General features: G+C 50.9%; 1 protein-coding gene across 1 annotated transcript in view; it reads right to left on the reverse strand.

Annotated features, from left to right (window-relative positions):
* Positions 1-6824: 6824 nt before the first annotated feature.
* ABCA7 (ATP binding cassette subfamily A member 7) overlaps positions 6825-12318 on the reverse strand; it is a 54984-nt gene continuing 49490 nt past the window's right edge. The window contains exons 45-50 of the mRNA XM_069101958.1: positions 12028-12169; positions 9526-9660; positions 8715-8818; positions 8087-8179; positions 7453-7690; positions 6825-7251 (exon numbers count right to left, since the gene is read on the reverse strand). Of these exons, the coding sequence (XP_068958059.1) occupies positions 7108-7251; positions 7453-7690; positions 8087-8179; positions 8715-8818; positions 9526-9660; positions 12028-12169 (856 nt within the window). The 3' untranslated portion in view covers positions 6825-7107. The remainder of the gene's footprint in view (positions 7252-7452; positions 7691-8086; positions 8180-8714; positions 8819-9525; positions 9661-12027; positions 12170-12318) is intronic.

Below are 12318 nucleotides of genomic sequence, written 5' to 3' on the forward strand. Positions count from 1 at the left end.
TCCAGCTCATCTTCTCCTGCTCTCCAGCCTCCATCCCCAACTCAGCGTTCCAGGCTTCCAGCCTGGAACAATGATGAACAGTCACCATCATCTAGCTAGACCTGCCGTGCTACTCTCTGGGCATCTTCATTCTCCCTCTCCTGCCTTCTAATTCTGGCTCTGAAAACAGTGACACAGCCTCCCCTCCCACCTCTCCCCTCCCTCCATTCTTCCTCTATTAGAAGGTAAACTAGTCTTATTTCTATCTCCAGTACTTGACACACAGTAAGTGCCTAATACGTGCTTTTTCATGCATTATGTAGTCATGTGTATATTTCCTCTCAAGTCTGCTTTCCTCACTCGGCAATAACTCAGTGTTTCCAGTATTCTCTGAATTCCTTATGTTAGTCTTTTCTTACTACACAATGGTATTGCATTTTATTCACACACAACGGTTGGATCCAGTCATTCCCCAATCAATGGAACCCACTTTGTTTCAGTTTAGGCAATCAGACAACAAGAAGGCCAGAGTCACTGGATTGTGGAGTACCCATGGATGAGGAGAATGTAAGAAAACTGGAAAGGAAGGAAGAAGTCAGTTCATGAAGGGCTTTCCAAGTCAAACACAGGACTTTATATTTGATCCTGGAGGTGACAGGGACCCAGTTTTTGGTTACCATAGAAAGTGATGCTATGACTACTTCATCTTTGTGTGTGTGTGTGTGTGTGTGTACTCTAATTTCTTTAGACCAGATCAGATGAGAGTGAAGTGTAAATATCAGCCATTCCTCCCATTTGTATAAATCTCTGCTTTTGCACACTATTATACAAGACAATTTCCCTCAGCCTGTTGGCTCAAAGTTTCTTCTTACTCCAGTCCACCTTCCATTCAGCTGTCGCTTCCTGAAATGATCTGACCATGTCACCCCCTACTCAATAGACTCCAATGACTCCCTATTGCCTCCAGGATCAAATATAAAATCCTCTGTCTGGTTTTTAAATCCCTTCTTAAATTGGCCCCTTCCCAGTCACCTTAGGCCTTAGTTCTCTCCACATACTCTAGAACCCAGTGATGCTGGCCTCTCTGTTGCCCCTCATAAGACCCTCCATCATCTCTGTGCACTGTCTCTGGCTGCCCTTCATACCTAATATATTCACCCTCCCTTTCTCAGCAGCCTGGCTTCCATCCAGCTTATGCAAGAACCCTTCCCCAGTCCTTGTTCTTAGTACCTTCCCTCTGCTACGTATTTCCAATTTATCCCATCCATGTCTTGTCTGTAAGGATTTGTACACAGTTGATGTCATATTGTCTCTCCCATTTTATTATAAATTCTCTGAGATCAGGGGCTTGGTTTTGGATTTTTTGGGCCTCTTTTTGTATCCTCAGCACATAGTAGGAACTTACTAAATGTTTACAGACTTAGTTTAATCCCTGCCTCGGACACTACTGGCAGGATCCCGCTCCTCACTCAATCTCTCTCGATCTCAGTTTCTTCTGCTCCAAATCAGATTTGGGGCTAAGGCCTCAGAGGTCCCTTCCAACTCTCAATTTATAAACCATATCGAGTCCCAATATGTTTAATCTGGCCCACAGTCCTAGTCTGTCCGGACTCTTTTATACAAACAACATCACAGCTGCCGCTTCACATTCCAGGTCAGCTGTGGATTTGACTGGCTGACTAGCGTACCTTCTGTGTTTTTTATTCATGACAGTGATTAAAATGTTCTCTAGGACAGGATCAGGTGCAGAGCCCTGGGGCCTTCCCTGGTGACCTCCTTCTACTCTGGCCTCCTTCTGTTTAATGAGGTGTCTTTGCACGGGGTCATTCCACCAATCCCCAAGCTGCCTCACTAGGCTTGCCTTTGGCCTAGCTTTTATCCTTATAATTGGCAATCTTAGCATGAAAGACTTTGTCAGTTGTCTACACAATTTCTACAGCCTTGCCTTGACCACCAGTTCAGTTTCTAGCTTTATCAGGCCTCTGCTTTCATTGGTAAGGAACTCCAGGTGAGGAAACTCCCTCTGGCAAAGTAGTCTGTGCTTTAGTCTTAAGGGACTTGCTGGGTCACTCAGTTCATATGTGTCAGAAACAGGACTTGGCCCTGGGTCTTCCTGACCCTGAGGCCAATTCTCCACAATCTGTTATCTGACTGTCTCTCTCCCTGTAGCGAACCTGCCAAAAAAGTTTACGAAGTTAGTCTAGTATAACCTGCTCTTTCTGAAACCATGACGCTTTTTAAATCAATCAATCAATTAAAAAGCATTTATTAAATACCTATTGGAACCAGGTACTGAGCTAGGGTGCTGGGAATACAAAGATAGAAGTGAAACAGTCCCTACTCTCAAGGAACTTACACTCTATCCAGGTAGAAAACATGTATACATATTGGTGATATGCAAAATAGATACAAGGTGATTTGGGGACAGGCCATCTCCTTCCTGTCAGGTCCTAGAATTTTGCCAGGAATTGAAGTCAAGCTCACTGGCCTGTAGTTGGCAGAATCCACTCTCTTCTTTTCTTGAGAACTGGGTCATTTGCCCCACTCCAGGGCCCAAGGCCCCCATCTTTTCACTGAGGCCCTATTCATTCTCTGAATCCACATCCACAATGAACCTTATTTCCCCTCCCTGAACCTCTATCTCCTCACACAGCCCACATTTCTCTAAGTCTTCATTCCTTCAATGCCTTCCCCTCTTCTCTCTGGACCTTCATCTCCTCTCCCAAATTCCATCCTTAAACTCTGTCCCTCAACTTGAACCTTCATTTCCTCATGCAGTCCCTTCTTGATGTCACCTTTTCCCCTTAGTAGACCACTACTCCCTTTGACCCTTTATCCATCTCACAGAGACCCCCTTCCTCTCACTGAGCCCCTATTCCAATCATTGGGGGCCTCCATCCACCTCACAGGGAGTCCCCCTCCTCTCAGAGCTCCTATCCCAAGCATTGGGGACCTCTGTTCACCTCATAGAGACCCCCCTCCTCTCACTGAGCCCCTATCCCAATCATTGGGGGGCACCATCCACCTCACAGAGATCCCCTCCTCTTATTGAGTCCTAATTCACTCACTGAGCCTTCATCCTCCTCAACAAACTCCCAAATTCCTCACTAAAACACATATTCTATCAATGAGTTCCCCCTCTATTTCTATATGCTCCTTCAACTCCCTGAGAACCCATCTCCTTCACTGGGCTACCCTCTCCCTAACACAGACCTTCCTCTTAAACTGAGTCCTCATGTTCCTGCTGCACCTCCCCCCCCCCCCCCGTTCCCCTCAGAGCCCTTTGCCCCTGCTGACCCCTCCCCATTCCCCCTCAGTGCCCTTATGCCCTTGCTGAACCCTTGGAACTCTTATCTCAAAGGTTGCCAATTCGCCTGCTTTAGTTCCCAAAGTGTGATACAGACAAGAGGTCAGAGGTCAGCACTCCAAGCTCATTTGATCACTTTCCCCCCATTCTCACTCACCGGAGTTCTTTGGGCTTGCTGGGGCCGAGCAGGGCAAGTCCAGCCTGTCATCCAGGGACAGGCCCTCTGTACCCAACACCAGAGTCCTTTCATGGCCTGGAGAGAAGGGGGAGGGAGGATCCTGGGGTCAGCTCAGCCTCTTCTTGGGACATGGCTTAGACCTGGGGCCTGCAACCTTGGGCATTGTGGGGTCAAGGCCACACTGTCAAGGGTCCCCTAGTCTGCCCCGGGCCAGCAGCCCTCTTTGGTGCCCTGGAAGTCCCTGGCAAGCCCTGGTCTCTACCAGCCCTGCACCCTCCCTTCGCTCTGCTCAGCCTGGGTCAGGCAGGCAGCTGGCAGCTGGGCAGGCGGGTAAGGATTACTCTCCAGGCTGAGAGCAGCTCCTTGGGATGCCCAGATGGTGAGCTCATCCCTGAAGGAGTGCTCCCTCCTTCCCCCACTCCATGGAGACATGCCTGTCGCCATGAACACATGTCCACAGGCCTAAACATATATGTACAAACCACATGAACTCAGGAATGCATGCATGTGTAATGAACACACAAACCTGAGAGACATACATGGGCATGGGTATGTTAGTTTCCCTTTATAAAAAATGTCACGAGTGTTCTTTTCTTTCTTTTTCAGTAAATATGCCCGTCAATTCCCAATGACTCCCCACCCCCAGGCAACAGCACCCTCACCCACACTAGAAAAGGAATCCCAATCAAGCCAAAACAACCACCCCTTTGGCCATGCCACAATCCACCATCTCTCTGCCCAGAGGAGGAAGGCAAACCTCACTGCCAATCTCTCATAAGCCACCACAGTTCTGGAATCTTCCCATTTTTAAAACTGTATGCTATGCACAGGTATATAAACAGCTCACAGAGTTGGGAACTGGAGGCGACCTTAGCTCTGGCAGAGTGGAGAGAGCATTGGCTTTCCAGTCAAGGGTTCTAGGTTCTCTGACACTTCCTACTGGAGTAACTTTTGGCAAATCACCTGGTCTCTCTGTGCCTCAGACTCCTCATCTGTACAATGAGGAGGGTTAGACTAGCTGGCTTCTGAGGCCCCTTCCAGCTCTACAGTTATGATCTAGTCCAACGCCTTTAGTTTATAGAAAAGACTGCTTTGTGAGCCTTCAAACATCAGGTAAACGGAAGCTATTCTTGATGCTGTCATACGGCTACGGGCACAGTCTGCTGCAATCTCTGAAGAATTCAAATGGGGCATCCCCCAAGGGGTCAGGGAGAGAGGGGCAGTAGCCTCAGGAAGGAGGGTCTACAAAGAAGTTCCAGAGCAAAGGATGTCAAGAAATGCATCCATGAACAAGAAAATGAGCTGGCTGTGTGAGGAGAAGGGGCACGGTGGGCAGCCCAAGTGTGACACTGGCACCTGTGCAGCGTCAAAGAACCCCTTGGTGGGTGGACCCTTTGTGGCCAACATATGGGAGAAGTCAAGTCAGTGAGTATGTGGAAGGCACTGTGCTAAGTGCTGGGCAAAAGACAAGCATCATTCTGAAATTTCTGTGAGTCAGCATTATGTCCGGCAACAACGATGATGGAGGCAGGTGAGGAAATGGAAGTCCAGAAAGGGGAAGGGACTTGCTTAATGTCACGCCACCAAAGCAGGAGAGCCAAAATTCGAACCCAGGCTTTCTGACTTCAAACACAGTGTTCTTCTCTAGTCCTAAGGATTGGGGGGGGGGGCTGGCCGGGGGTGGTAGGAAGAAGAGGAAGAGGGGGCAGACATCAAACGTAAGCCTTGTAGTGCCGGTGCTGGCCGTAGGATGTGGTTAGGGATTGAAACCCAAGATCTTGGAGTCCCAGATGCTTAGAGGGCTTGGGCCAGTCAGATGGACTGTTTCCAAATCTCTGAGTTTCAGAGGTTTAGAAAATAAAACTGTCAGCCTCAATTTCCCCTTCTGTAAAATGGGGATAACAACAACTCCTACCTTTCAGTGTTGTTTTTGAGGATTAAGTGAGATATTTGTAGAGTGCCTCGCAAAGCTTAAAGTGCCATATATTTATACAGCTAGTCACTATTACTGTTATCATAAAAATCGATAACAGAGACTGCCTTGGGGCCGAAGGCCCTGGTCCGCTGGGAACTAGACCTGAATTATCAAGGCCTTAGGACTATGAGTTGGGTCCTTCACACAGATATGTGCACACACTCTTAACACATACCCAGAATTGTACACATAGGTGGAAAGGTGAGGAGAGCCTGGGTTCAAATCCTAACCCAGAAATTTACCAGTTTTGTGATCTTGGGTAGGTCACTCAATTTTTTAGGGCCACAGTTTTCTTATCTATGAAATGGGAATAATAAGCTGGCACTGCCTACATCGGGGGCTGTTGGGAGGAAACCACTTTGTAAGCCTCAAAGAACTGTGGAAATGCGGGTGGTTCTTATTATTGCTTTGTACACAGTGTACATAGTATATGGATATACACAGAGACATGCACATAAAGGTTCACAAATGTGTACAAATAGACTATACATAGGCTGATGATAATAGAATTTAGAGATGAGAAGGACTTCTGAGAACACTTCATCCAAATGCTTCATTTTACATATAGGGAAACTGAGGCAGAGAGGAGCATGCATCTTTGGAGGGTCTCAGTGGACCCTAAGCTTAATACATGTGACATGTCAGCCAAGAAAGCTAATTTGGGCTAACAAAAAGAGAGGTATCATGTCCAGGATTGGGGAGGGGAGAGTCTGCCCTGGTCGGACCACATCTGGTACCTTGTGTTCAATTTGGGGGACCACAGTTTGGGAAGGGCATTGGGAAGCAAGAGAGAATCCAAAGGAGGGTAATCAGATGCTGAAAAACCAGAGAAGGAACAGTTGAAGGAACTGGGAATGTTTAGCCTGGAGAGGAGGGCGGATGGGACAGCCTCGTTCCAGTGCCTGGGGGGCTATCCCATGGAAGAGAGGTGTCTGTGTCTGTGTCCAGAATCCAATCTGCTTGACCCCAGAGGGCAGAACCAGAAGGATTTAAGGGGAGGGGTGTCAGGAGTTGCAAAAAGGCCCTGTTGTGTTTTATGTCAAGCAAATCGGCCCCTCAGCCAAGACTTCCTCCAAAGGAATGGGTGCATCAGGAAGCAGGGGGTCTCCCCTCATCAGTGGTCTTGGAGCAGAGGCCAGATGACCACTTTGGGGATCTGCTGTGTCCGAGAACCACTGGAGAGGAGGCCCTCTGGGCTCCTATCCATGTTTGGGATCTGGTGCTTCTGGGACTTGTCCAAGGTTACACAGGTAGTACCTCTGAGCCAGGATCAGGACCTGGCCCCTCAAATACATAGAAACATATGAACACATACATGAAGATGCACACGGTCAGGCCCAGCCGTGTGCACACATATGAAACATTCCAGGGTATCTCATGGTTTTATTCTTTTATTTGGGAGGAAGGGGAGTGCAGAGGAGAGTCCCCTGGAGCCCTGAGACGCAGCAGTGGCCCCCCTTTGGGGGGTCCTCAGGGCCCTTCTCTTTTGCTAGCTGCCTAGCCTCCTGCTAGGCTGGACAAGGGGGCCCCATGGGGGCTGGTAGGGGCAGAGACAGGGCACAAGTGGTGGTAGCTGCCCCAACACCTGAGTATCACAAAGCTCCTCCTCCCGTCCCAGGGGCAGGTTCCTGACTGGAGGTCTGCCCGTCTGTCCACCTGCCCGTTCGGTCAGACCAAGCTTTCAGTCACGCTGGTGTCCTCCAGAAAGCAGCTGACCCTGTGGGGGATTTGGGAACTGGACCCAGGGCAGGGAGAGGCTGCTTTCCCGGGGCTCTCCTCCTCACCTTGGTCCTTTGCGAAATAGACAAACACCTGGTGGAACAGGACATGGCAGGTGGCATTGAGTCAAGAAGGCAGCCAGTGGACGCAGGGATTGGGGATGGGGGAGGGGAGTTAGGCAAGGCTTCTTGGAGGAGGTGGCCATGAGCCAGGGCCCTGAATGACAGGCAGAATCCAGAACCATTCTACCCTTAGTCTAAAGCTGAGCCCCTCCCATCCCATCTGATTTCAAACCTGGTCAAGTGTGGTCTGGGTTACAGAGAAGTCCTCGATGCCCAGGCGGGGACTGTGGGTGGCGAGTTCACTGAAGAGGCGGGCCAGTGGGCAGTGCCCGGTGGGCAGCTGATATCGCAGCAGGCAGCCATGGTGTTCCTTGAGCACGGCTCCGGGGAAAGAGGCCTCCACGAAATCCTGGGCAGGCCCTGGGTGTGAGGTGGGCACTCTCAGTGACACGGTGTAGCCCTCTCCAAACCTGTGGGACGTGCCATGCTCTGGGTGAGCCCGTACCCAGCCTTCTCCTCTGCTCTGGGGCCAGAGAAGCAAACACTTGAAGGAGGGTCACGTGGGAGAAGTCAGGCTCATTCTGCGTGGCCCCAGAAGGCAGCAGTGGGTTGGGATGGAGTCACAGGGAGGAAGATTTAGGATCGATGTAAAGAACAGTTGCCTAATAATTAAGGCTGTCTTAAAATGTAATGAGCTCCCTGTCACTGGCTGGATGCCCTCGTGTTGGGTGGGCTGGAGGGACATTCCTGTTCAGGTATGGTGGCCCTTGGGGGTCCTTTCAGCCCAGTGATCCTGAACCTCAGCCATATTATTCAGGGCAGCCCCGGGCGGGGTGAGCCCCCACCGTCCCCCTTCCACCAGTTACCTGTTCTTAAGATGCTGGGCACTGCCCAGGCAGCGGAAACGCCCATTCACCATGATGGCCAAGCGGGTACAGAGGGCTTCACACTCTTCCATGCTGTGGGGACAGTGTAGGACAGGGAAGGGGCAGAGGCAGGCACAGGCCAGAGGTGAATAACCAGGGGCCTGGGCCCTCAGCTGCCACTGACCCTAACAGATGTAGCTTATTCTGCCAGGGATCCCTGACCCCCACATCTGTTCCCTTCTCCTCCAGGACCTGACACTGCATCCCTGGCTCTTCCCCTCCAAAGTGGCCTCTCCCCCAACCAAGGCCCCTTTTCCCCAATCATCTCTTTCCTCAACCCTTGGTGCCTCCCCCTGGCTGCCACTCCTTCACCCCAGACTCTCACCCTTCATCTAGTGGCTTCTTCCCTCCAATCTTCCCCCCTAACACACACAGACACACACAGATACACACAGACACAGATACACACAGACACAGACACACAGACAGACACACACAGATACACACACAGACACACACACAGACACACAGATACACACACAGACTCACACACAGATACACAGACACACACAGATAACACACACAGACATGCAGATACACACACAGATACACACTATCTCTCCCCTACCTGTGTGAGGTCAGCACTACCGAGCGCCCCTCCTTGACAACACCCAGGACGCTGTTCCAGAGGAAGCGGCGGGCCCGGGGGTCCATGCCGGTGGTGGGCTCATCCTTGGGGCAGAGGCCCAGGAAGGGAGCATCAAACAATCAAACGGGACTGGAGATGTACCCAGTCCTCCACTCCTGCCCTATAGCTCTGTAGACTGAGAGGTCCTGTTCCACTCTCCTTCTTCACACGGGCAAAGATCTCTCCTCAGGATGGGTTAGGGAGAAGCCTATTCAAATACCTTCATCTCTCACTTCCCTCACTCCCACTCCCTGACAGAATCTCTGGATTTTGAGTTGAAAAGACCTGAAATCTAGCCTAACCCCTTCCTTTTATGTCTGAGGAAACTAAGGCCTATAGAGGGAAAGTGACTTGACCAAGGTCATACTGCTGAGGCCAGAACTCAAACCCAGGTCCTCTGAACCCCAAATCCAGGGCTCCTTCCACTATAATGTGTTGCTACTTCATTCAATGCTCCCATTTTATAGATGGGAAAACTGAGGCCCAGAGAAAGAAAGAAATTTGTTCAAGGTCACCGAGCACTAATGATGACTATGGTGGAGCAGAAAACAACTTCCCCTCTCACTTTAGAAGGAAGTAGAGGGTCAGTGAGGCTCAGGGTTGGAGGCTAGGAATTCCTGGGTTTTGTCCTGCTCCAGGCCCCACTACTCAAAAGTGAACAATGACCCCCCATAGAGGTGATCTGTGAAGTAGGAGGGGGTGACCCTGAGGATTCTGTCCCTCTCCCCAACCACAATCCTGTGTGACTCACCAAGAAGATGACTGGCGGTCCTCCCACCAGGGCAATGGCCGTGGACAGCTTCCTTTTGTTCCCGCCACTGTAGCCCCCCGAGGGCTGGTCTGCATACTGTAGCAGCCCCAGCCTGGTCAGGCCCAATTGGGCCACCTGCCAATGGGAGAGATCAAGAGGAGCCCACCCTAAGGCTGGGGGGCTCCAAGAGGGCTCCTCAGCAGCGCTGGGGGTCAGGCTCAGGACCATGGGGCAGGCAAATGAGGGGGCACAAGGGGAATTCAGGTAGAACATCACCAGCTTGGGAGGTTATAAAAGCAATTCCTCTTATGACAAAACCAATGGCATGTCTTCCTTTTCCTGGTACGGTGGAATTTGGACTCGGGACAGCTGGGTTCAAATCCTGATTCTGCTTTTTACTAGCAGTGTCACCTTGGCCAAGTCCCTTCTCTCTAGAAGCCCGAGTTTCCCTGTCTGTAAAATGGGGGTACTGATTCTTGTGTGTTCTCTGCCTCCTCCCCAAAAAGGCATTTTGTAACTCTGAGAACACTGGAGAAACAGGAGCTTTTAAGAACAAAAATGGACATTTATTAAGCACCTACTGTGTACAAGACCATATCACGACACTGATTTTAACCTTTTATAGTCCCATCAGGTGAGAGCTGGAAGGGAAGGAACCTTAAAGATCATCTAATCCAACTCCAAATTCTCCAGCCTCCTCTTTGCCCCACTCCCCTCCACCTTGTATCAGAGTTATTTGTCTACACTCTGTCTTCTGGCTGCATCAGGATGAATGCTGCCCGAGGGCAGGGTCCATGTCCTGTCTTTGCATTCTGGCAACAAGCCAGAGCCCTTCACATAGCAGGGGAGTCACCAGGCCTTCACCTAGGGTTGGGGTGCTTTGAGTGTGGCCGTACAAGACCTGACTCCAGATGGGTGGGAAGAGGAGGCCCAGCTCCACCTAACACTGGGATCTGGAGACTGAAGTGACTTGTCCAGGGTCACACTGCTAGCAGGCAGTAGAGAGGTTCTGAACTCAGGTCCTCCAGTACTGAATCCTCACTCTTTTCCCTGTACCATCACATTTTGCAGATGGGGAAAATCAAGGCCCAGAGACAGTAATAGGTGGTTATGAATAAAGAAAAAAAACAAGCCTCACTGGGTGGTCAGCCCTTAAGTAACCCACACTCAGGGAGACAAATCCTCCCACACCACAGAACTGGCACAAGTAACTGAGGCTGCTCTCCAAAGTGCCCTAGCTTGGCAGGACGTGCCAGGCTTAGGTTCTGCTGGCACAGCCTGCAGGGGCCCAGAGGTGCCCCTGCTAATGAAGGCAACCCCAGGTGTGCAGCCAGCCCCAGGGAATCTCCTCCTTTGATACCTTCAGGTGGTACAGGGTGGGGAACGCCTTCAGGCACCGCCAGCAAAGGGCGAGGTCTGTGAACCAAGGACCAGCTTCCCTCTTCACCTCAGCCTCTCAAGGGCCAGGTTTTCTTTGACTCAAGTCAAATGTCACCTTCTCTAAGAGCCTTTCCTGCTCTTCCCTTTCTCCCTCCCCAGCCAGGCCCTCTTGCCTTCTCCTCCAAATGAGCTACCTATATTCTATTGAGCCCTGCAGGGAACTGGGGTCTCCCCTGCCTCTACTTTCCGAGAGCAGGGAGTGTTTCATTTTTGATTTTCTATTATCAATGCCTGTGATATAGTAGGTGCTTAATAAATGCTTGTCCCTTGGTTGATCACCAGAAGAATGGCCCTCAATAATGTATTATCTTGGCCAAGGCAATTCAGGAAGCAATCTGGTGAGACTCATGCCTGTGGTGGGCTTGTTCTTGGGGCAGGCCTGGGAACGGGGCACCCAGTCACCAAACTGGGCTGAGGATAGGCCCAGGTGTGCACTCCCACCTTGTATCCCTACAGAGAAGATAGGGTCCCCATGGGCTTGGGATCCTCTGGGACAGTGGGGATAGTGCTTTCACATTTACAAAGCATTTTTATACAGATTTATCTCACTGGATCCTGACACCCACCCAGTAAGCAGGGCAAGGGTTATTCCCTAATTCCATTTTGTATGTATGAAACTGAGGCTTGGTCAAGGGAAATGACTTGTCCAAGGTCCTACAGGAAGAGACAGAACCCAGCTCTCCTGGTTCCAAGCCCACAGTTTTGTCCATGGTGCCCTGCTACATCCTGGATGCTGGCCATCCCCTGTGAGCAGTAACTCTGCTCATAGTGTGTGTTGGGGGAAGGGGGGTGTCTGTGTTTCTGTTTCTGTAAGACAGTCATTTAAGACTGGAATTAAGTCTCCAGTAATAAGAATCCTGGTCTCTCGATGTCTGCCGAGCCCCACGCTCTGCTCCTTGGTGGGCACTGCAAGACTGAGCCACTTTGCTTGGAACACACCAGAGCCCATGGACAGGCTGGGGGGCTGGTCCTCTGTGTAGGACAGTGGCAGAAGCAGGATGAGGTTGAGGGTTCTTTGGGGGTTCAGAGTTCATGGGAAACAGGGCACTCTGGGGGACTTACCTGGGCAACCTCTCCCTCAGGCACCCCCCGGAGCCGGGAGAAAAATTCCAGGTGCTCCCGGCCGGTCAATAGCTCTGTGATGGCATCAAACTGAGGGCAGTAACCCATGTGGCTCTGGGCTGCCTGCAGGTCACTCAGGATGCTGGGGGGCAGAGGAGGCACAAGGAGATGGGATGGCAGAGGGGTGAGGAAGGAGGGATGAGAGGCAAAGAATGGGACCCAGGCAGATGGAGAGAGGAGGATGGTGGGGGCCGGGCCCTTCTGTCCCCTAGCAATAGGCTAGGATCTCTG

This window comes from Petaurus breviceps, unplaced genomic scaffold (genome assembly GCF_028583685.1).
Source record: "Petaurus breviceps papuanus isolate PSGF00001 unplaced genomic scaffold, PetGlider_PUasm1.0 523, whole genome shotgun sequence".
Taxonomy (NCBI): Eukaryota; Metazoa; Chordata; class Mammalia; order Diprotodontia; family Petauridae; genus Petaurus; species Petaurus breviceps.